Source organism: Pithys albifrons, chromosome 16, assembly GCF_047495875.1.
Source record: "Pithys albifrons albifrons isolate INPA30051 chromosome 16, PitAlb_v1, whole genome shotgun sequence".
NCBI classification, from domain to species: Eukaryota; Metazoa; Chordata; class Aves; order Passeriformes; family Thamnophilidae; genus Pithys; species Pithys albifrons.
This window is the reverse complement of record NC_092473.1, coordinates 14,190,105-14,212,876: the sequence shown is the minus strand read 5'-3', so window position 1 is coordinate 14,212,876 and position 22,772 is coordinate 14,190,105. Positions and strand designations below refer to the sequence as shown.

Below are 22,772 nucleotides of genomic sequence, written 5' to 3'. Positions count from 1 at the left end.
AGAGCTGCCAGCACAACCATGGGATGTCTGCTCTGCTGACTCCATATAATGCAAGTTTTACAAATGAAAATGTCACATGGCCCTAAATTAAATACTTTGGAGAAACCCATTATAATGCAGCAGCACAATTAGCTTTATCAGCCAGCCCAGAGTCATGCCAAAAACCAAAGCCGACTCACTTGACAGGAGCTGCCATCCATGAAACCAAGCTAACGACCTTAATTATATTTTTAGCTTCTAATTTTTGGCTGACAGTATCCCCAATTACCCAGCCCATAATTTGTGCAGGGACTGCGATCAGCCTTACCTGGTCTGTAATTCCCAGGGTCAGCCCTTTTATCCCTTTTAAATATTAGACTCCCACTGGCCGCCCTCCAGCCCTCTGGAATTTCCCCCGGGTTTTTAGTGTTAAAAATTAACAGCAGAGCTCCTGGGCAGGCTGCAACTCCCTTCCCATGAGGGTCCTGCCAGGAATGCCTCTCCTGAGAGAGCCCAGAGACGTCAGGGATGGGGACAGGGAGTTGTTCCCACCAGGTTAAAACTGCATGTAATCTGATCAGCTGCTCTGACCAAAGGCTGTTCTTTGACTCATCTTCCTTATCCTCCACCCACGCTTCACACCTCAGCACACAGCCCTGGCACTGAACCCTCCTTTCCCTGCCCCTTTCTTACGCATTTAGAGGGGTTTATCCTCGTTTCTGTGCCAGCCCTCAGCCAAGCCAGGTCTTTTCCTGTCCATCTGTCCTTGCTCTCCAGCTGGGCTTGGGGAGCAAGCCCTGGGCACAGCCTGGTTTTTGGTAACACTTCCCTTTCCTCACCTGTGCCAGTTTTTGCAAGGAGGCTCTCACAGCATCCCTGTGATGATGCACAGAGGCACCTCTGGAGCCTGAGCTCACCCTCTGACTCCAGCACAGTGGCTGTGAGGGGCAGACCCTCAGCACAGGGGCTGCCACAGTGTCCAGACACCTGTGGATGCTGAGCACCCTTGGAATGATGCCCCACTGCTGCCCTGTGGGGTGGTGGCAGGATGAGGTGTGAAGGGAGGAATAGAGCAGTGTGGGATGTTTGGGGGGACTTGAACCCCCCCAGGCACTGGGAGCGGTGCAGGTGGGGGTGCTGGGGATCAGGCAGGAGCCAGTTTGGGACTGTGGGGCAGCATTCCCACATGAAGCCACATGGAAGTGTCCAAGGCCAGGTTGGATGGAGCTTGGAGCAACCTGGGATAGTGTTGCCCCATGGCAAGGGGGTGGAACGAGATGAGATTTAAAGTCTCTTCCAATCCAAATCATTCCGTGGTGCTGTGATCCCCCTTGGCCCCTGGTCTGGCCGGTGAAGGCAGGGCTGGAGTGGCCAGCTGGAGGATTTTTGGGCTGCAAGGACAGCCAGAGCCTCAGCAGCAGTGGGAGCCAGGCTGGGCTGGCCAAGGGTGCCATCTCCTGGGGACAGACCCACACAGCCGGGCCCAGCATCGCGTCCCGGTGCAGGATGGACACCCCTGGGTGCAGAAGTGGGGAGCTGGAGCTGCATCCCAAGGCTCCCCATCCACCCAGGTGCTGCCATCCCTGCCGTCGGCTCCCGGCTGCGGCGTTGCAGGCAGGGCAGGCAGCTGGAAACGCGGCCACCAGCACCCTGTGGTGGTTCCTCACAGGTGGGATGGCCACAGCATGGCCATGGCTCTGAAACGAGGTGTGGGTGCTGATCCTGCACAGAACACCCTCCCGGATCCAGCGGTGCACAGGCAGTGCTTGTGGCTGTGGTGCACCAGCAGCTCCGTGGGTTTGGTCACACAGCAGCTCTGTGGCACCAGTAGCAGTGGCAGGACAGGGATGATGGCCAGGCAGTGCACAGGGGACAGGCACATCCTGACCTCAGCACATCCACAGGGAACTAGGGTGACAGAAATGAGTCCTCAGCAGCCATTCTCAGAGCCATCTGTGCCCAGCCCTGCAGTTGGCAGTTTAGACCCTAAAGGGCTCCTCTTCCCCTCCCTCCCACCATGGCCCCTTTTTTCAGGTCCCAAAGGGAGCTTGTGTGCCAGCAAATGCCTTGGACAAGGTGCAGGGACAGCAAAAGGCACATGGGCTGGAAGGAAAATATCCTGGCAAAGCTGCTCAAAAGGAAGGCAAAGCATCCCCCAAAATTTTCAGAGCCAAACAGTATCCACCCTGTCTGCCTGTTACCTGCAGCTCTCCTTGCAGCGCTGCCACTGGGGCAAGAGCCCAGAAGAAAAATACATTTTACTGTTGGGACAAACTGGGTTCTGTCATCCCAAGTGGACTATGGCACCTCTGGAGCCATGAGCAGATGGGTGCAGAAGGATGCAAAGCAATGTAGGGGTCTGCAGGGGGGATGCAAAGCCACGGAGATGCATGCATTGGGATGGGTTGCACTGGGAGGACACAGGGGGAGCTGCTGATGGATGGTGTGGGGAGCCAGTGAACACAGCAAAGAAAGGGTTTAACTCAGGGACCCAGAACAGGAGGCTGGTGGCTGCTGCCTGATGCCCTGATGTCCCAGAGCACAGGAAGAACCCCAGGCAGGGCAGGGCAGGGCAGGGCAGAGATGGCAGCTCACAGGGAGCTGGAGGTGTTTGAGAGCCACACAGGATCCCCAGGGGCTGTGGGAGGGCTGATGCTGCTTGGGGCACAGAGGGTCAGACCCTGGCACACGGCTGAGCAGGTGGGGCTCCAGCCCAGCACACACCAAGAATTTTACAGCTGAAACCACACTGCCTGATCCCTGCTTAGCGAGGGGGGACAAACCACCCCCAAGTGCTTCTCACTTCCCCTTTCAGGGCTCACCAGGGTGGAAACTGCAAGTCTCTGGCTGCTATTTACAGAGGTGAGTTTCTCCTGCAAAACCCCAAGAGCTGGAGAGCTGGGGCCACTGCTCCAGGGCCACTGCTCAGGGGCCTCACCCTGCCACACTCAGCCAGCTCAGGCAATGCCAAAATCACAGTTTGCTTCGCCATCAGCTTTAGCTCTGCATGGAAATGGGCCACAGGCTCTGCCTGGGCACAGCATGACTGGAACGACTGCACATGGATGGCCACCAGCTGCCTGCAAAAGTGCATTTTCCCCTCAAGCTTTTGCACCACAAAATCCCCCTCCCAGTGCCTCTGCCTTCCACTCCCTCCCAAGACACTCCAGACATCTTCCCAGTGGGAGACTCAAACCCAGGGCAATCCCATGGCTTTCACCAGAGGCACAGCCACACACGTGTCACAGTGTGGAGCCACAGAGTTCCTGTGGTCTTGGTGCCCCCTCTCCTGGTCCTCACTTCAAGCCCTGCAGTCCATGGGATGGTGCTGATGCCACTTCCCTCCCACAGGATCTGGGACATGATGGGCCACATCCAGCCATGAGCTGCTGGGCTCCTCTGCTTTGGGCTTTGCTCCCTGGGAACAAGTTCAGCCTCTGATGTTCCTGCAATGGACAGAGTGGCGAAACATCCTTTGGCCTCCCCATTGCAGCTCACCATGACAAACACAACGGGGGAGTTTTTGAACTGAACAGAAAAAACCTTGATGCTGCTCCACTGACATTTATAGTAACAGGTATTGCTGTTTCCTTCCTCCTTCAGCAGTTTCTGCAGAAAGGTCCCACTGGACTGAGCTGAGTCACGGTTCTGCTGTGTTCCCAGTGCCCTGTGTCCCCTCCCCACACCACAGCCATGGCACAGCCCTGCCCAGCACCTCTGCAGGGAAGAGGGACAAACCTCTGGAGGCTTCCAGCAGCAGAGAAGTAGCTCTTTTCCTCCGTGAAACCAAGCTGTGTTATTAATGCTTTGTGCCCTGAGCCCAGTCAGGACCTTGGCTGTTCATGCAAGACACAGCACAGCTCTCCTGCCTCCCAGACATGGATGCACCAGAGAAAATCAGTGTTTAAAGCAACTTATTGGGGCTCACAAGGTGCTTCATGAGTTGTGAGCAGGAACCAAACCAGTGGGGGGGGCTGACCACCCTGTGGACAGGGAAAGGATGGGTGGCCCAAGCAATCCTTGGTCCTGGCAGCTGCCTCCTCTACAGAGCAAAACATCCTTCTCTGTGGAAGAAAACATCCCATTGGCACAGGCTGCCCAGGGCAGTGATGGAATCACCTTCCCTGGAGGGATTTGAAAGATGTGTAGATGTGGCACTTGGGGACACGGTTCATGGTGAGCAGGGCAGTGCTGGGTCAGGGTTGGACTCGAGCTTAGAGGTCTTCTCCAAACTTAATAATTCTGGGATTCTACTGCAGCCAGATGATCCAAGGGCAGGTGCTGCAGAGCCCCCACCCCTCCAAACCCCTCTGAAATGTGGCCATCTGGCCCAGGACACCTCTCCCTGCTCCCAGTGACACATCACCCCGCGGTGTCCCTCCCACCCTGGCCCCACAGCCGCGGCAGCCCAGGGACCACAGAGCCAATGCAGTGCTGCATGTGCAGCCAATTTGCATGGAAGGGAAGAGGGGAAACCCCAGGAAATGCACAGCCCAGGCATTAATCAAATTGGTCTCTAATAATAAATCCCCTGAGCCAGGCAGGGGTTGGGTCTGAAGCTCGCGGTGCCATGGCAGGAGCCGAGGGGGATTAGACACAGCGTGAGAGTCAAACGTGAGTTACCCCATGGAGGGGCTGCATGGGGAGATGGGGGAGAGGGACCTGTCTGTGCCAGGGTGTGGGGCTTGGTCACGTTCCCAGAGTGCCAGCAGGGAGTGAAGGGTCTCCTCAGGCATTTGCTGGAAGAACAGAGTCACCACAAAGCGCTCCCACTCCGCTGGAAGTGGTCACTGCTGTGGGGCTGGAGACGGAATCACAGAATGGTTTGGGTTGGAATGGATGTTAAAGCAGATCTCGTTCCACTCCCTGCCATGGGCAGGGACACCTTCCACTGTCCCAGTTGCTCTAAGCCTCATCCAGCCTGGCCTTGGACACTTCCAGGGATGGGGCAGCCACAGCTTCTCTGGGCAACCTGTGCCAGGGCCTGCCCACCCTCACAGGGAAGAATTTCTTTCTAATAACTAATCTAAATCTACCCTCCTTCAGCCTAAAGCCATGCCCGCTTGTCCTGTGGTTGATTAATGCTCAGGATTGTGGGGTCCATGGGGGCATTCAGAGTGCTGGTCTCCAGTGGGTGGGAAGACAGAGGGGAGACACAACTGGCTCTGCTGGAAACCCCGTGGCTGCAGATCCTGGCTGCACCATGCCAGGAGCACCATGTGCATCTTGGGGTTCTCCAGCAAGGGGAGTTCAGCCACCAGGCAGGATTTGTCCTAGATGGGGCCAAACACCTCCTTGGACCTGCCCTTGCAGCAGTTGGGAAGGGGGTCCACAGTCTGTACCACCCCCCCCTCCACCTTCAACACAGCCCCAATTCTCTGTTTCCCATTCAATTACCCCTTGGGAAACCCCACAGTGGGTCAAGGATGGCTGAGCTCACTGCCATCCCCAAGGACTCCCGACATCCCCAGGGCTCACTGCCATCCCCAGGGGTCTTCTCATTTTCCTCTCTGGGTGCAAAGTACCTTCAGTGAGTATGGGAGGAAAGCACCGGCCGGAGCCTCGCTCTACCCTGGGGATGTCTCCAGTCAGCTTAGCTAAAAGTCATTATTTAATTTTATAGCAATGTTAATTGAACAGCTGGGAGGATAAGGCCAGCATCTCTGTGCAGAGAGGATTTATCCCTGGGAATGGCAGGGCTTTACATGTGCTGCTCCAGGCAGGAGCTGCCAGCAGTGGAACCCACCCATCCACAGCCCCTCTGCAGGACAGACACACAAAGTGCCCAACCTCTGCACGCTCCCAGGTGAGAGAGAGAGAGAGAGAGGAGAGATCCAGGCAGAGTGCAGGGGATTTTCTGGGTAAAAAAGACTCTGACTTTTCCAAGGCATTGGCACAGCCTTTGAGCACGTGGAGGCCAACGCTGTGCTGTGGCTTCAGGGAGTTTGAAACCTTCTGAACCCCGTCAGCAGCAGCGTCACCCACCCTGCAGGAAACAGCTGCAGCTCCCGGCATGGCCTGAGGAGGGGTGTGGAGTCCCACGAGCCCCCTCGGGCAGCAAACACCCCATTTCCACCAGGGCTGCCCCAGTGCTGGGGTAGAGATTCCTGCAGCTGCTCCGTGGCACCGGCCACAGACCTGCATGTGGCACAGCACAGCACAGAGTTAATCACCAGCCAGCTAATTCCTCAAAGGACAAGTTTTTGAGCAGAATTTTGGGCTGCTGTTGCTCCTGTGCCTGTGGCATCACACCCAGCACACGTGGGCACCGGGAGCGCCGCAGCAGGAGATGGTGATGGGACAAACAGCCCATCACAGGGACAAGAGCACATCCACCTCCAGACATCCCAGGTGGTTAAACTGGTGTCTAAAGCTACCCTGGGGAGATGTCCCTCCTTCTGATGCTTTGTGGAGTCTTACACATCAGATGGGGGTTTCACTCTGATGCCATAACACCCAAGAGAGACGTCAGAAATGACACATGAACCCCCTCAGAGCCACAGAGAAATTCAGAAATTTCCAAAACTAAAATGCTTTCAGAAGACATCACCAGTGGTCACTCAGGTCATGTTTCTGGTATTTTCAGAAAAGCCTGTGAAGACAGAGACAGCCCCCACTGCCCTTGCTCCCACATGCAGGTGCAGGGACTCCCAGACCCTCAGGGTGCAGTGCAGGGCCACCTCTAAGCCAGAGTGTCCCCTGGGACTGGCACAGGACACAGTCACACAGGGCTGTAGTTTGGAGAACAGATTTCACTGTGTGCTCTTGCCCAAATTTAGGACCAGAGAAGGCTTGGGCACAGCCAGGGTCTCCCTGAGAGGGGTCCCAGCCCTAGAAGGGGACGAGGTGGCTGCACAGCACCCAGTGCTGACCACCCCGTACCCACCTGTGCCTCTGGTTCCACAGCCATGGATGGGACCCACGTGGGGCAGGATGCCATGAACAACTGCACCGACCAGGAGTACTGGGACACGCTGGTTTCCCAGTGCATCCCCTGCAGCCTCGTGTGTGGCCGCCCCACGGCCAGGCGGTGCGATGCCGTGTGTGGTGAGTGCCGGGCGGGCACCGCGGGGCTGGGGCAGGGCTGGGGCAGAGCTGGGAGGGGGGATCAGACCCCAGGGTGAACCCCAGGGCAGGCTCTAAGCCAGCTTGGGTTAGCAGAGCTTTGAGCCAAAAATGTGTGGCTTTTTGGCTCAAAAAATGAGCCAAAATGTCACAAAAATGTGGCAGCTTCTCAGCAAGGGTCTGGGGCTGGCAATGGCTCAGGATGGAGTTGCTGCTTTCTGGGTCACATCAACACTCATAGAATCATAGAATCAGTTGGGTTGGAAGAGACCTCCAAGATCATCAAGTCCAACCCTTAATCCAACCCCACTTTGATTACCAGATCATGGCACTGAGTGCCATGTCCAGTCTCATGTCCCCCAGTGGTGTCACCTCACCCTCCACAGGCAGCGCCTGGAGGCCCATCAGGTTCAGTCCATGTGGATAATGATAAACCCAAGCTGTAGGTCTGCAAGGCTGAGTCGTGGGTCCTGAGCTGGGACAGGCACTGTCAGGGTAACAGGTGGGGAGGAGGAAAAGGGACGGATGCACTTTGCACTCACACCCTGTGCAGGGCCCCTTCCCACCCCAGTGAGCCAGACCACGCTCCACCCTGTCCTAGGGCTCAGGGGACACAGCCCTGCTCTCACAGCCCCAAGTCACGTCTCTGTGTTGAGGACAGGACCTGCCATCCCCGGCATTCCGAGCCAATGCTCAGGCAGGTTTTGGTGTATTCCAAAAAGCTGTGCCAGCCCCAGGGCAGCAGCAGCTCTGAGAGCAGCAGCAGGAGCTCCCAGCTGCAGGTGGGTACAGTTGGCAGCACCATCCCCTCCCTGGGCAGCTGCCAACAGATTCCTTTCCCCAGCATTCTCCATCCACCCAAACACCACCCAAACCCTGTGGATCTGCCCTCTGCTAGCCCTGGGGAGGTTGTCCATGCTTATGGCAGTGGGCAGGTCTCACCATGCCCCCATCAGAACTGTGAGCTTGGGCTTGTCCTCTCATGAATCCAGACACCCAGGGCGGGTGGGAGGGCGGTCTGGGAGCCTCGTGTGGGAGGATGTGCTGAGGGCACCATGTTCATCTCCTTCCCCTCCTGCAGCGTCCATGGACTGCAACAAGACCCCTGGATTCTACTACGACGAGCTGGTGAAAAGCTGCATCAAGTGCAGCACCGTCTGTGGGCAGCACCCAAAGGAATGTGCCCCGTCCTGCGACCGTGAGTAGGAGGGGGCAGGACCCGGGCTGGGCTGGAAGAGGGGCCAGTGATGGGACTGAAAGTGGGGAAGGGGCAGCAAACCCCACTCTGCTCTTCATCCTGGGAGGCTGCACTTTTGGGTGCTGCCATTTTACTGGGACTGGGGAGAAGCAGCCAGGGCATCTCCTGACTGTTTTCTCCTTCCTACAGTGCCTTTTCCCCGTTGTGTGCCGGTGTTTTACAGGCTCAGCAGCTCCACCAGCCAGGGCAGGATCAGCAGCTGCAGATCCCACCTGGCTGAGCTGCCCTCAGGGAGGGGCACAGAGAGGGGACTGGCAGATCCCCAAGATCTACAAGTCCCACACTAGGGTTGAGACAGTGAAATGATCCCTGGGGATGGGAGATGGGTGTGAATGGGATGTGGGGAGGGATCTCCTCTATCTCACCCTGGAAGAGAAGGGCCAGCAGACAGAGGGGAATACAGAGCTGCTCTCAGATTCATCCCCGGGGAGAACACAAGCGCTGTGGGCACTTTGCCAGTCAATAAGTCAGTGAGGGCAGCGTGTTCCGAGGGCTGTGTGAGCTCACCCGTCTCTGACCCCCCTCAGCCACCCCCCCGGCCGCGCTGGAGCACAAGGCGTGTGCGGAGCAGGAGCCGTGGCTCGTGGTGTACCTGCTGCTGGGGCTCTGCCTCTGTGCCCTCATCTGCTCCCTGCTGCTGGGCTGGACTCACCTGCGCAGGAAGGGAGAGGGGGGCTCCTGCCAGGCCAGCGCTGGGACCTGCCACTGCAGGGAGGATCCTGCCAAAGGTGGGTGCTGGCTGTACTGGGGACACTGGGAGCGGGTGGGCAGCCTATGGTGGGCAGGCTCAGGCTCCCAGGCACTGCTAGAGGGGCAGAAAACAAAGCCAGGTCCTGACAGGGAGTGGGAGATAAAGTGAAGTCAGCAATGGGCAGTGCAGGTCAGGCTGAGCCTGGAAGAGGAGCAGGACCTGCCCCCTGTGCCCCAATTCTCCTCTGTAACCTCCTTCTCCATCACTCCCTGCCAAGTCCCAGGCACAGCTTCCTGCTGCCACACCAGGGCTGGAGCTGCACCTCTCCAGTCTCCATCCAGGGTCAAGGGCCAAAAAGCCAACCCTCTTCCAAAATAAACCACCTATCCCAGGAAAACTCAGTTTTAGCTCTGGAGCCAAAGGGGCCTCACAAGTCCTTCCATTAAGGAGAAAAAATAGGGAAAGGGTGATGTGGAACAATCCAACATGGAAAACAGGTTTTTATTCTTCCTCCCCCTCTTCTCACCTGCCTTTCCAAAAAAATTGTCTATTTCCCTATTTCCATACACACACACATTTGTACACCTCAAAGCTATCATGTCAAAAATGACAGAGGAAGAGCCCAGAGCCAGTGTGTCACCGAGCCACTCCCAGAAGTGGCACTTGAGCCATTCCTGCCTGCTTTGCCAAAGGACACGGGGCATCAAACAGTCTCTTTTTAGGGAAGCTCCAGGTTTGGAGAGGTTTACTGGGTGTATTTTAATGCTCCAGCCCAACTGTGCTCATCAGGGCTCAGGTGGTGACTCAGACCCTTCAACAGGGAGTGTCCAGCCCTTGGAGCTCCGTGGGTGCCACAGGAGCCACCTGGAGCTCTGGCACTTCACACTGCACTGTGCCACTTGCTACAAAAGCAGTGTCTAATGAAAAGTCAATTTATATATAATGTTATAAATTTAGATAAGCCCCCATCCTTCCTGTTTCAGGTGCTTCCCTATTCCCTTTTCTCAGGTCTCACCCCTGTGGGCAGCAGGACCAGGTGGGAGCAGGACCAGGTGGGAGCAGGCAGGTGATGCAGGACAGCCAGCACACAGTGCTGGGAGCTGCATGTCCTCTCCAGTTCCAGGCCCAGCTCTTCACGGGTTTTAGTGCAGCACTTCAGAGCATTCCCTGGGTAAAAGCTGCTCCCAACCCCCCCCAGCTAACACGGTTTATTTGCAGACCGGCTGGTGGAAGCGGGAAGTGTCGGTGACGGATTCACGGGCAGCAGAGTCCCAGAGCCAGTGGAGACCTGTGGCTTCTGCTTCCCTGGACATGGCTCTGCTGTCCAAGAGACCAAATCATGCCACATCACCTTGTGCCACACTGGGGAAAGAGCTGCTCCCTCCTGCGCCGGGATCTGCAGCACGGGAAGTGCTGGGGCCACTCCCAGCCCTGACGACCGGCACTTCAAAATCATTTGTTCTCCTTCCCAAGAGAAGACACCGATGGTGTGACCACAGTGGATGTTCCTGCACAGGATCAGAATAGAGGGATGCTCCCTCTGCCCCCAAAACAAAGCTGCTTCACCCTCTCTTGCCAGTGAATGGGACAGCTTCTACCTGGACTGGCCGACCCAGCCCAGGCCAGCAGGATAAAGTCAGGGCTGGAGGTTGCACAGGGCTCTTGGCTCCCACTCAGGAAGTGGAATTCTCATTATTCTGGTGCAATCCCAGTGACAGAAGTCACTTCCCATTTAGCAGCATCCAACTTCATCCTCCAGCTTGCCCTCTGCAGACTCTTCCAAGCACCCCAGCCATCAGGAGTGACGTCTCATGGGGGTTTTCCATCCTGGTTCCACCAACAGCGACATCTCTGCAAAGGATCAGACTGTGGTGTCCTCCAGGCCCCATGGAGAGCTCACCCTTCCCTGCTTGGAATTTCCATTGTGTACCAGAACAACTTACAGCAGAGCTGCCAAAATTTCAAATGTGGACTTAGAGCCAAGGAGTTACTGGTTGAAGTTACAAGGATCCAACATGGGAAGCTCCACTGCCAGGTCACTGGTGATGGTGAGGCTTTGTCTCATGGCAGGACATGATGCTGCCCATGGGGAGCTGGGACAGGAACCAAAATCCTCTGTGCAATGGGGTTTAAATCTGAAAGCTCATCCGAGGCTGAGAACTTTCTAAAACACTGGACTTATGTACTTTGCTCTGGATTACTCCAAGTAGCTGGTAAAAGCAAGGAACCAGCTGGAGGTAGAGCTTCTTAAAGGGAATATTTTTATCTGACCTGGCTTTGAAAGCTACCATGGAATAATAGGGATTTCAACATGTAACTTGAAGTACCTCCACTAAAGGAGAGTGTAGGAATTCTTTGCTTGCTGAGGAACTGCTCCTGGTAGGAGCTCATCCCTTCCTCTTTCTCAAACTAGAACTTCAAGTTTGGAAAAAATTTTACCTGAGTCAATATATGCACAAATTGGTGCTGGGAAAGAAACAGCTGGAGAAACCATGAGCAGAGAGTTATTAAAAGACTCTATCCCTTACATATAATAAATTTCTTTAAATGTAGATACTTTTTTCTCATTAAAAAAGGCATCTCTTTGGAGGGTGAGCCTCACACTCTGGTCACTTCTACACTCTCTGAGCACCCACCCATTGCCCTTCCAAGCTCCAGACCTCCTCTATCTCCCACTCTCTCAATGTGAAGACCCTCTTGGCCTCCCCTCTGGCACTGCCACCTTCCCCTCCACCAGGGCCTCCAATTCCACAGCACCATCTTCCATAGCCTTGGCTCCCTCCTGTGGAATCTGCTTCAATGGCTCTGGTCTCGTGCCATCAGTTCCTGTGGTTTTCAACCCTCCAAAGCCTCTTGGCTTCTCCTCACACTCCACTCCTGCTGTGTCCTGTTCCCTCCCCACTCTCACTGGAAGGTCATTCAAGCCTGACCTTGGACACTTCCAGGGCTGGGGCAGCCACAGCTGCTCTGGGCAACCTGTGCCAGGGCCTGCCCACCCTCACAGGGAAGGATTCTATCCCAATATTCCATCTAACCATGTCCTCTGTCAGTGGGAAGCCATTCCCCCTTGTCCAGTCCCTCCATCCCTTGTCCAAACTCCCTTTCCAGCTCTCTTGGAGCACTGGAAGGGGCTCTAAGTCTCCCTGGAGCCTTCTCTTCTTCAGGCTGAACACTCCCAGCTTCCCAGCCTGGTTCCAGCCCTTAAAGAACCTCCACAGACTCCTCTGGACTCTCCCCACAGTTTCACATCCTTCTCCTGTCAGGGGCTCCAGACCTGGAATCCATGCTCAAGGTGAAGGGGTTTTGCACCTACCTTGGGCCAGCACCAGCACATCCTCCCCCTGATCAGGACTGGGAAAGCCCCCAGCTCTGTGCCCCCAAGTGCTTCCAGCGTGGATGGAGTTTCCAGGAGAAGGAAAAGTGGGATCTGATCACCTGCCCCTTCCCAGCAGGGAGCTCCTCTGGGCAGCACTGGGGACATGTGGCTTTAGCCCAGCTCTGGTGCCCTGTGGACCTTCATGTCACCCCCAGGAACCCCCAGCCATGGTTGTCGTGCAAGGAAATTCAGAACCTTATTTAACAACAGGATAGAAATAACTGAAACTGCACCATCAGTTCTGCATTCAGGGCATCCCTCGAGGATCAGAGGCATCAATTATTCACAGGAGAAAGCTTTTAGGGAAGTGTTTGTGCCAGTGAGTGGAGGAGCTCACCCTGTGTGGCAGCAGCAGCTCCTGCTCCAGCTGGCCCAGGAGGCCACTCACTTTCTCACACCCATGCTGGAACAGGGCTGTTCCTCCTGTCACCAGGTGGCCTCCCGTCCCAGAAACTGGGGAAAACACTCATCAGATGCCAAGTCCTTCCCTCCAGTCCTGGTACATGAGAGGGGAGCATCCCTCACCCTCCCCTCCTTGAGGGAATAGAACTACAGTTATCAGCATGGAAAAGATAACACAGAGACCTTGAACAAATCAGCAGTTACAGCAAAAGACATCCTGAGGTGCTGGAGCAGCCAAAGGAATCAATGGATTTGGTGTCACATTTGCAGCCATTGTCCAGCAGCGCTGCTGGGTCATACCTGGAGACAGCACTGCCAGTATTAGAAGGACTTTGTATGTACAAGTTCCAGCTGGATGAGTCACATTACATGGAATTACGGGCACTAATTCTGAGCAAGAGCACCCACCTGAGATTCAACCAATTCTCCCATTAGGCACCAGCATCAGGCAAAGCTTTGGCTACCATAGAGTGGCTGAGGGTCAAGAAAACACACCTAAAGGCACTTTCTGGGTATTTTTGTGCCCCATGTAGGGCTGTGTTCACTGCTGGCAGGTAACAAAACTCACCCCACTGTGAGCCTGAGTCACTGCACCAGCCTTTGTTTCCAGGCATTTCTGCAGATTCCTCCTCCCAACAGACCCAGCTGTGCTGATGTAAAACACACAAGTCACCCCCAAACTGCTCCCCGAGTGGAGGAGGGCAAGCAGCTGGAGCAGCAGAGCTGCCACTCATGGGGAAGGCAGCCTGTCCTGCTGTCTGTCTGTCTGTCTGTCTGCACATCGGGGAGGCTTCGCTTCGCTCCTGGTCCGCGTTTTCCTGCAGGCAACGTAGAGGGAGCTCCACAGAGAAACCTCCTGGCTCTCCAGGGAGTGACTCGGTGCAGGAGCTGCACGGCTGCTTCCCAAGGCATGGAGGGGAAGGGAAGGCTGTGCCTGACAGAAAGCAGCATGAGGGTAGTGCTGCTCCTACGGCAGCAGCTGCTCTTCCCTTTATCTCCCCTCCTCGCACCCTGCGCTGATTTCCTGCCCTTGGGAACAGAACCGCGCCTGGTACCCTCTGGGGAGGGACACGGAGGGTGAGATGGCAGGGGGGGAGGGAAGAAAAGAATAAGAGCTTTTACTGCATCAGGAATTCTGCTTTTGAAACCAGAAACAGAGCCCTGAAAGCTCCCTCTGCAAACCATCTGCGCCGGTGCAGTGGCAGAGCAGAGCCCCCTGCACCAGATGGGCGGGGAGGGAGAATCAGGGGTGATTTATAGATCTGGCCCGGTCCCTGCACAGTCTGTTTCCAAAGGCTTAACAAAGCAGCAGCTCCGGTGGCCGCGCGTGTGCCGTGGGGAACAGAATTCATTAAAAAGGCAGCCAAGGGCTCAGACCTCGGCGCCACAAAGCGAAGGCTCCGGAGTCATCCTCGCAACCCGCATGGTGGCACTGCCCCTCCTGAGGTGATAATGCCTCTCCTGTGGTGGCACTGCCCTTCCTGGGGTGACACTGCCCCTGCTGCGGTGGCACTGCCCCTGCTGCGGTGACAGGACCACGGGAACGCCACTGCCGCAGCCCTGGCAAGGCGGAGCGGCTGTTCGTGCCTCCCCTGCAGGTTTGCTGCATTATTTAAAGAGAGCAAAAAGCATCCGCGCGACGCCGTACCCGACTCCAGAGCGAAGGAGGGAGGGAAGGTCCCCCCGCCTCCTGCGGGCTCGCCAGGCACCCGCATTTCTCCAGCCATTTTCCATCGGCGACAGGAACGCTCCGGTTAAACTCTGCAGCCCCCAATTCCCACCGAGAACGAGCCGGGGCACGGCGGGTCACACGGGCAGGGCGCGATCCCGCGGCAACCCCCGCACCACGCCCGGTCTGATCTCCCATTCCAGGTGCTCCAATTCCTGCTTTCTTCCTCCTTCCCCCTTGCAAGCTGTGGCAGAAACCTCTTGCTGTACGAAACCTCCCCGTGCTCTTCCACTCCGTGTGCCAACCATGACCCCGCCCTGCTGTTCAGCTGCTCATTCAGAAAACAAACATGCTCAATCCTCTTATTTACTGTTTTTCTGTTTATCAGACTGTGTCTCAGGCAGGTTAGACACGTGTAAACCATTTCTAGTGCAGAGAACTTGAAGGATTGGACCCCTCTGTGGTTTTCCACACCCATAAAGCCAAGGAATGCCTGGCTGGATAATTATGCAGAGGTTAATGACCAGAGCAACTGTGGCTGCCCCATCCCTGCAAGTGTCCAAGGCCAGGCTGGACAGGGCTTGGAGCACCCTGGGCTGGTGGGAGGTGTCCCTGCCCATGGTGGGGGTGGGACTGGATGGGCTTTAAGGTCCAACCCAAACCATTCTGTGATTTGTGGTGTGACACACACACGAATTTACACAGCGCCCAACTCTGACTCCTCACCCCCTCCACAAGGAAGGGAGATCAAAGCTATTTCTGTTCTTTCAGCTTTGTTCTGAATGGTTTCTCTCACAGGCTGCGATTCTGCCCCAGCCCAACCTCCTGAGAGCAAGATCCAGCACCCAGGCAGTGAGTGCTGTACCTGGACACGGCGATGGAGGGAGCAAAGGCCCCAGAGCTCCCGCACACCGTCACACCATGGGCTGTGGCTCTGCAAGAGGAGAAGAGCATGCAAAGGGTTAATCCATGTGGGAGGATACAAGGAACCAATACCAGCCTAGCACATACCAGGAAAATGTGTTGTTTACTCAGAGCACTGCAGAAGGGCTCAATAGCAGCAGATCCATCGCTCAAAGCTGCCCCTGCACCGACCGTTCCCAACAGATGGTACATTTTTCAATACTGAGGTTCTCTCAAGTATCAGATATATATAAATCCACCTTTGGAAGGCAGCAAGGGAAGAAAACAAACCAAAACCAGCAACAACAAAACAAGCACTTTTGAGAAATTCAAACTTATTCACAAGATTTTTTTTTTTAAAAAAGGAACCAAGAAACCAAGACCACTCTTACAGTATAAACACGCCAATTCATTCATTTTTTACTGATGGTTGCATTTATGAGTTTCATTCTCGTGAAAAAAGGGAATAAAAGGAAAAAATTAAGAAAATAGCAATTTATAGAAAACAAAAAAAAAAAGGGCTCAAACAGAACAGAACCTGTGCTGATGCTTTTGATGAGCAGTCCGATGGCATTGAACATTACCTGTGCAAGCAGGCATGCTTGAAAACCTGTCTGAGTACTGCAGCTTCAGTTCCACAATCCAGGATTTCTTTTGTGGTTGTTGGAAAAAAAAGAGCCTAATAGTTTCATACTGTATTTATTTAATAACTAAAATTCACAAATAAAAAGATACTTGCAAAGTCCTTTAGTTGTCTCGTCCCCTCCTCCTCCACTCTACTGCTTTCAGACCCATATGCATAAAAAAATGGGTTTGGATTTTTAATTTTAACTGTTATATGATTGGTCGTTGGAGCTGAAGCACCAAATGGAGAAGATGCTTTATGGAGATGAGGGTAGAACCCTTTGCCTTCCCACACACATTTTGGAGGAACACAGGAGATGTACCAGTGCCCGGACTCCTCTGCTCCCATTTCCCCCACCCAGAGCATTCCTTTCATTTTATATTTCCTCTGTTAAGTGACTGACTGCAGCCTCTTTTCCCCCTTCCTGTCCTCGGGGGACCTCACACACGCCGGACATTGTTCATTTCTCACTCTCCAGGCTGTGAGTCAGTGTCAAGTAGGTCCTGTTACAGCTCAGTGCGAGTTGGTTTGTAATGGGTCTTTTCATTTCAGGTAGGTTTGTGTGTCGATTCAGAAGGCTTGAGTATTTTCTTCCTTGTTTATATCTGACAAGCTGCTGGATAAGGCTATTCATACTCCAGGAACTGTTTGTGATAGAACAGCAAATACCTGCAAGAGAGCAGAGGGACAGTGTCAGTTCTCTGCTCTGCATCAGAGCAAAGCAGTTTCCATCGATGGGACTGTAAAATACGAGGACTGTTCATTTTGGTTTTCTTTGCAATTTGAAGCAAGTCCAGGGACAGTAACCAGGGATGAGAAGGAGGGAAGTCAGAGGACATAATTTTACCAGGAACTCGTGAAACTGAACAGTTACACAGCAAACAGGAGCCCTAAGCCAGGCAGGATGGAGCTCTGAGCAGCCTGGCCTAGTGGAAGGTGTCCCTGCCCACAGCAGGGATTGGAACTGGGTAATTTGTAAGCAAATTTGTCTCCTCCTGCCCAGGCCATTCTATGAGTCTATGAAACAGTCAAATCTTGTTGTACAATCTACTCAAAACCTGCAAGCTCTGGAAGATTGGACCATGTTGGTGCCCAGACAGGCAGCAAACCATCTGACAATAACTTGACACAAAATAAAGATGCTTTAAGATGCAACTGTTGCTTTAAGTCACATTAGCAGAGCACCAGACACGAGGATTATTGCAAACTGCCTTCCACTTACTGGTACAGAAGCAAAAGGAAGCAGCACCATGTGGGTGAACACCCCCAATCAAATATCTGATGTCTCAATCTGTACTCAAATCTGGTGTTTTAAAGGAAGAAATTCTTCCTGTCCTTAATTACTGTGTGTGTACTGGTACAGAAGGAGCCCAGCCCCCAGCAGTGACACATCAGAAAGGGACTCATCTCTAAACCCTCTTCACACCCTGACACAGCCACTGATGAGCCTTTAAAATACTACAGGACATTTCTGAGACCTTCCCATTGTTATCCTTCCACCCACGCCCTGTGGAGCTTCCCACACACAGTGGGGGTCTGTCCAGTGTCAGAGTTTATCTGAACCAGGGAAATGGGCAGGGCTCAAACCAGCCTTTTGGGAGAGGGACAGGCAACAGTTGTGTGGCACATCCCCTCCTCTTACCTTTGGCAGGTCCTTCCACAGCCACACCTGAGCACCAGCCACTTGTTACTGATTTACAACAAACTCATTTCTCTGCTGACCTCAAAGTGTAAGTTCCTTGGCAAATCATTACACACTAAAATTCAGATATTATGGATTTTTTTTTAACTTCTTGGAGTTAAAAAAAATTGAAAAAGCAGGAAAATCTATTAAAAAAATTAATAACTACATGTTGTGCCTGCAGCAATCCTTGAAAATGTCAGGAATAATTAAAGTAAGAATGGTAAAAGCTTATCTTTCCAGTATCAAGTCCAGAGTTGAAAATGTAAAATGAAGACTTCAGATTTTATGTTGCTTTATTCTTGTACCACACATCAGACCTCAGTGCTTCCCTCAAACAAGGACCACCACGGTGATTCCCTTGCAAATCCCTGCTCTGCACTCCCAAAACTTGTCTAATGTAACCACATGAAACCATAAAGTCAATCTGAAATCAATCTCAAGCCATGAGCTAAGAAACAGCTCACGTTCTGCACCTGCCTCCCACAAGCCCTGTCACTCTGGGTCACACCATTTTCTTAATGGCTTTTCTTCACATCTTTTACACTCCTGGTAATCCAAAGGTTCTGCAGGCAAAGATTGGACTGTGTCATGGAGGGAAGTGCTGCTCCCACACTGGGTGAACACACCACTGGAGTTGGACCAAGGGTTGGCCTTGATGATCTCGGAGGTCTTTTCCAACCCAATCCATTTTATGATTCTATGACTCTGGTTTTCAGAATCCCTTCCACTACCAACAGTTTGGACAGGAGCACCAGGTGCAGACACTGCAGAGTCCCCTGCTGTTCCTCATCCTTCCCCTCTTCCTCCTTCAGCAAATCCAGGGGTTTAAAGCACTTGTGCATACACATAATTGTGTACAGATTGATGCTGCAGCACTGAGTGTTACACAGAGACAGCAGATATTCAAAGAGAGAAACTCTCCTTCTCTGTGATGAAAGGGTTTTTTAAAGTCACTGTTTCCCTTCCTTTCCCCTTCCCAGCTGACCACTTACCCTTCACTGTCTAGCACATCCTTAATGCTTGCCTTGGTGATTATGGCATCGTCACACTTGAACCACTGGTCCTTGTGCTGCCGGATGAAGCTGGTATAGTGCCCGCTCTCCAAGGTTCCCTGGTGATTAACTACTGCAAACAAGGAATACCTGCGGCAGGAAACACTTCATCAACACTTGGATCAACAGGGGAAAACCAGCAGACACTTCAGACAGGCAGGAGTTGTGCTCATAAACACACATGGCAATGGTAAGGGATGTGATCCATCAAAAAACACCAGAGTTAACATTAACTGGGGAGTCCTTGCCCAGGGGAAAAAACACATTTTTCTTTTCCTATTTTGCTATTTCTGCAACTCTCCAGTCTGGTGACAGCCATCAGCTTTACCAGTACTAGTTAACAAAGATTTTTCTTCTGAAACAGATAAATATTGGTGCATTCCTGAAGAGCACCACAGATTATCTAGTCTGACCTTCTACTTCCCTGAACTGCTCTAGTGAACCAGAAAAAATGCACTTGAGGTATGGGGGAAGGAAGTGATCTTAAGTATTTCTGGTGACAAACTGATTAACTGATTAATTGTCCTTAATCTGGAAAGTCTGTACCTATTTTGAAATACTGAATATATTCAGCCTCAGCTTCCAGCTCTCAGATGCTGCTGTGCATTTGCCTGAAAACCAGCAGACACATCTCTGTTCCAAAGACACTGATAATCAAGTTGCTCTCATTTTCCTTCCTTAAAAAGGAGAAGACTGAAGTTCTCAGCTCTTTTGTTCTAAGGTAAGATTTTGTTTCCAGTCTCAAATGCTCTCCACTCTCTTTAACTCTTTCATAAAATGCTGTCCTCAAACTGTGTGACACAAGCACAGCTGCACAGTGGTAAAATAATCTCTCTAATCTCACTTGATATTGTCCTACTCATGTTTAAAATTCACAGAGCTCTTTTGACACAGCAGTGCCACAACAAGGCACCTATTCACTGACTGCCTACAGAGCCACTGATTTATAGTCACCCTCTTCTAGAGGAGTCCTTTAACCCAGCTGGGATGGACACCACTTTCAGAGCCAGCTGGAGGATTCTAAGATTGCCCCAGCTGGTTACTGGGCAGCCCAGGTGCCTCTGCTCTCATCACCTCAACCCTCTTAATTTCTAACACCTTCTCCAATTTAAGGCACGTGCAAACCTCAACAGTAATCAGCTGTGTTTCTTTCAGACCTTTTCTAACACTACAAAACAGCACCTGCCTGGGCCCTCCTGAATGACACTGCTTAGGTAATTTTTAAATCTTTCTTATTGAAAATTCTGGTGGCAAATTAAGTGCCTTGAGTTTAAATACACAACAGCAGCACATAAAGATGGAACTTACAACCTTATTTAAATGTAGACACAAGGTTTGTGTGACCATTTCCATTCCCATAAAGCTATGGATGCTGGTTTCAATCACACCTCTGTACATTCTTGAGCAAGTCCCATGTCATTTATTCTGACTGCAATCAATACCTGACCAAGAGACCTCAGGATTATTGGGATCATCTATTTGGGCCTTTGACTGTCACTGTTCTGTAAACTCTCTCTGGTCTTCTGGAATACCCTTTGCTATTGGAATGGCATGAGGATTGTTTAAAGGAAGCCCCATCCCCTGTGAGGCTGCAAGCACAGCTTTTCCCTGTGCCCACACACCATTGCTGGGGGTCACTCCCAGCTCTGGGCTCAGCTGCTGCTCCGTGGGCAGGAACTGGAGTGAGCAAAGCTTCATTTTGCAACAGCTCAGACTTACTGTGCAGTCAAATATGGCAATATTAGCACTGGCACTGCAGGATACACAGCAGAGTCTCCTTCCAGGAGGCAACAACCTTTCACAACAGGAGTCATGGAATGTGCCACTTACTTATTATCGTTGTTTAGACTATCCGTCGGCTGCTGGTACTGCCCGTTCATTCTGCTCTCTTTACTGCAACACACACACAAAAATCCAGTCACTGAAAGCAAAGGCTCCCCAAGCCCAGGATCAGCTCTGACACGACACAGCCTGGCTGCTGAATCCACAACGCTGCTGAGCAGCAAAGGGCTGATTAGGATGCTAAAGATGCTTTATTTGCTCTCACAGCAGTGCCACATCACACACACCATCCCTGCTCCTGGTCAAGGCCTCAGTGCTGCAAATGCACATCTGTTTACGTCAAATGTTTTATCCAAAAAGCTTAAAAACAGGTTAAGATTAGATTTGTATTTGAAAGCCGGGAAAATATCTAATTACATCAATCCTTTATCTTGTGATGGGTCAATCATCCTGGCTCTGACTTGTAAATTCATTTTGTGCTTTGACAGCAGCAATAAGATCATGCTGTTGGTTTCACAGCCAGTAAAATTCAGAGTACTGAGTTATGCCTGCTGATTATCCCTTCTCTATTCCATTGTGCTGGATGGATACCTTTCATCAGCAGAGCCTGTTCTATCCAGGGAGAATTCATCACAGAGGAACAGGGAAGCCTCAAAATCTCCAGAATATATTGGAATAAACCACATATTCTTAATATAACATTATTTAACAGAGCTCCAGGGCTCTCCTTTCTCTCTTGGTAGAAGCATCTACTTTTTTCCAAGGAAAGGGGAGGACAGGCAAAGCTTGAAACCACCAGTAAATTTTAACACCAGAGCCTGATCTATGAAGAGATGCCACGTTTTGGGGCTTTCTGCATTGCTTCAGATAGAAATTAAATCTGCAAATCCACTTGTATATTTGCATAAAATATCTGACAAATATTCATTAACTGAGCTGATTAAATTCCTTTCATAAAGATACATTTCTATAAATGCCACGTCTTCCACAAACCTGGGAGGTGGGAAGTGTTGCTGCTTCTGTTTAAACACCAATTAGAAACATCTATTTTAATCTGGACTATGTTTTTGCTTCTTGCAACAGAAGTTGAAGGTACAAAACAAAACAACCTGGATTTACATACATGCAGGAATAAAGAGGAAGGATTTTTGTAACTTCAGGGATATAAAGTTAGGCATAAGGTTGGGTGTAGTCTGGGTAACTGCACAGGATGGTTGGTGGGTGGGACCCAACCAGAGATCTGAATTTAACTGGCAACAAGAAACATAACAAACAGTTATTAAAAAAGTAAGTAATGTTTAAATGTAAATTCCTCTTCTGGCACACGAACCTCAACAGTTTATCTAAACCTGAGTTTAGGAAAGCTGCATTTTCCAAGGAGAAGCAGCAGAAGTACCCCTGCAGATGCTGCTCTATCCCTCAGGGATGCTCCATGTGTCACATGTATGAACTGGAACCAGGTCTGTGCAGGTCTGGGGGGGATTTGGGGCTTGGTACACACCTGGAAGCCATGAAAGGTGTCATGTCCAGCTCCAGGGGAAACGAGACATACGTAGTGATCTTCCGCCTCAGTTTGGCTGAGTGTTCAAACCGCTGCAGGCAAAGGGGGACAGGGAGTTTCTTTAGAGAAACACTAAGTTTTATGTCTTTTATAAACTGTCCTAAAGCTTAAAAACAACATGGAGGCACATTAAGTATCAGTATTGCAGGGACGCCCTCAGATTTTTCCTACCAGCCCCATGTAAATTCTCACACATTTCTGCCATGAAAATAACCCCCCATTTGTGGGCTCAATATTGATACAATATTAATTAGACTGTTTACCTTAATATTTATGCATATAAAATTATTCCCAAATGACATCAAGAAAAATACACTAAGTATACTAAGCATACAGAGCCCTTACTCCAGCCAGTGTAGTCTGTGCCAGGACTGTTCACAGCCCACCCTGGCACACAGCACGGGGGGCAACTGGATCTTGCCTTCAGATTCACACACTCAACCCACCCATCCAATCACCTCCAGTGACAGGAGCCAAACCTACACAGGAATACCAACTCAAATTAAGGCAAAAATGGAATATGGTAACAAAAAAAGCCTTGTCTCTCAGCCAAAGGGGGCCTGCAATACCCACCATCCTCTCCTCATCTTCTTGATTGAACATTACATGGAAACAGGAAAAAACACCAGAAAGAGATGAATGAGTTTCTATTTAAAGGCAGCTTCTCTTTCCATTTCTCAGAAATTCTGCTCTATTTACACTTCAAGTTAATTATTTTCCAATTG

General features: G+C 51.8%; 2 protein-coding genes across 3 annotated transcripts in view; one reads left to right on the top strand and one right to left on the bottom strand.

Moving 5' to 3' along the window:
* The first annotated feature begins 4,502 nt into the window (after positions 1–4,502).
* TNFRSF13B (TNF receptor superfamily member 13B) lies at positions 4,503–11,594 on the top strand. Its single transcript, XM_071571148.1, has 5 exons — positions 4,503–4,593; positions 6,886–7,026; positions 8,126–8,242; positions 8,830–9,030; positions 10,212–11,594. Exons 2-5 carry the CDS (start codon positions 6,888–6,890, stop codon positions 10,484–10,486), a joined length of 732 nt encoding a protein of 243 aa, XP_071427249.1. The 5' UTR covers positions 4,503–4,593; positions 6,886–6,887; the 3' UTR covers positions 10,487–11,594.
* A 3,854-nt stretch (positions 11,595–15,448) lies between these two features.
* The window catches only part of USP22 (ubiquitin specific peptidase 22), a 97,364-nt gene continuing 90,040 nt past the window's right edge, over positions 15,449–22,772 (bottom strand). For both annotated transcript variants that reach the window (XM_071571646.1, XM_071571647.1), the window contains 4 exons: positions 21,988–22,079; positions 20,535–20,597; positions 18,645–18,794; positions 15,449–16,637 (listed from right to left, as the gene is read on the bottom strand). In XM_071571646.1, the coding sequence (XP_071427747.1) occupies positions 16,595–16,637; positions 18,645–18,794; positions 20,535–20,597; positions 21,988–22,079 (348 nt within the window). In that variant the 3' untranslated portion in view covers positions 15,449–16,594. The remainder of the gene's footprint in view (positions 16,638–18,644; positions 18,795–20,534; positions 20,598–21,987; positions 22,080–22,772) is intronic.

Bases quoted from the DNA above. Each gene is read 5' to 3' on its own strand.
- TNFRSF13B (XM_071571148.1), top strand. From the start codon at position 6,888: ATGGATGGGACCCACGTGGGGCAGGATGCCATGAACAACTGCACCGAC. The intron at 7,027-8,125 runs GTGAGTGCCGGG...CCCCTCCTGCAG, and splicing joins GCGGTGCGATGCCGTGTGTG to CGTCCATGGACTGCAACAAG. The intron at 9,031-10,211 runs GTGGGTGCTGGC...GTTTATTTGCAG, and splicing joins CAGGGAGGATCCTGCCAAAG to ACCGGCTGGTGGAAGCGGGA.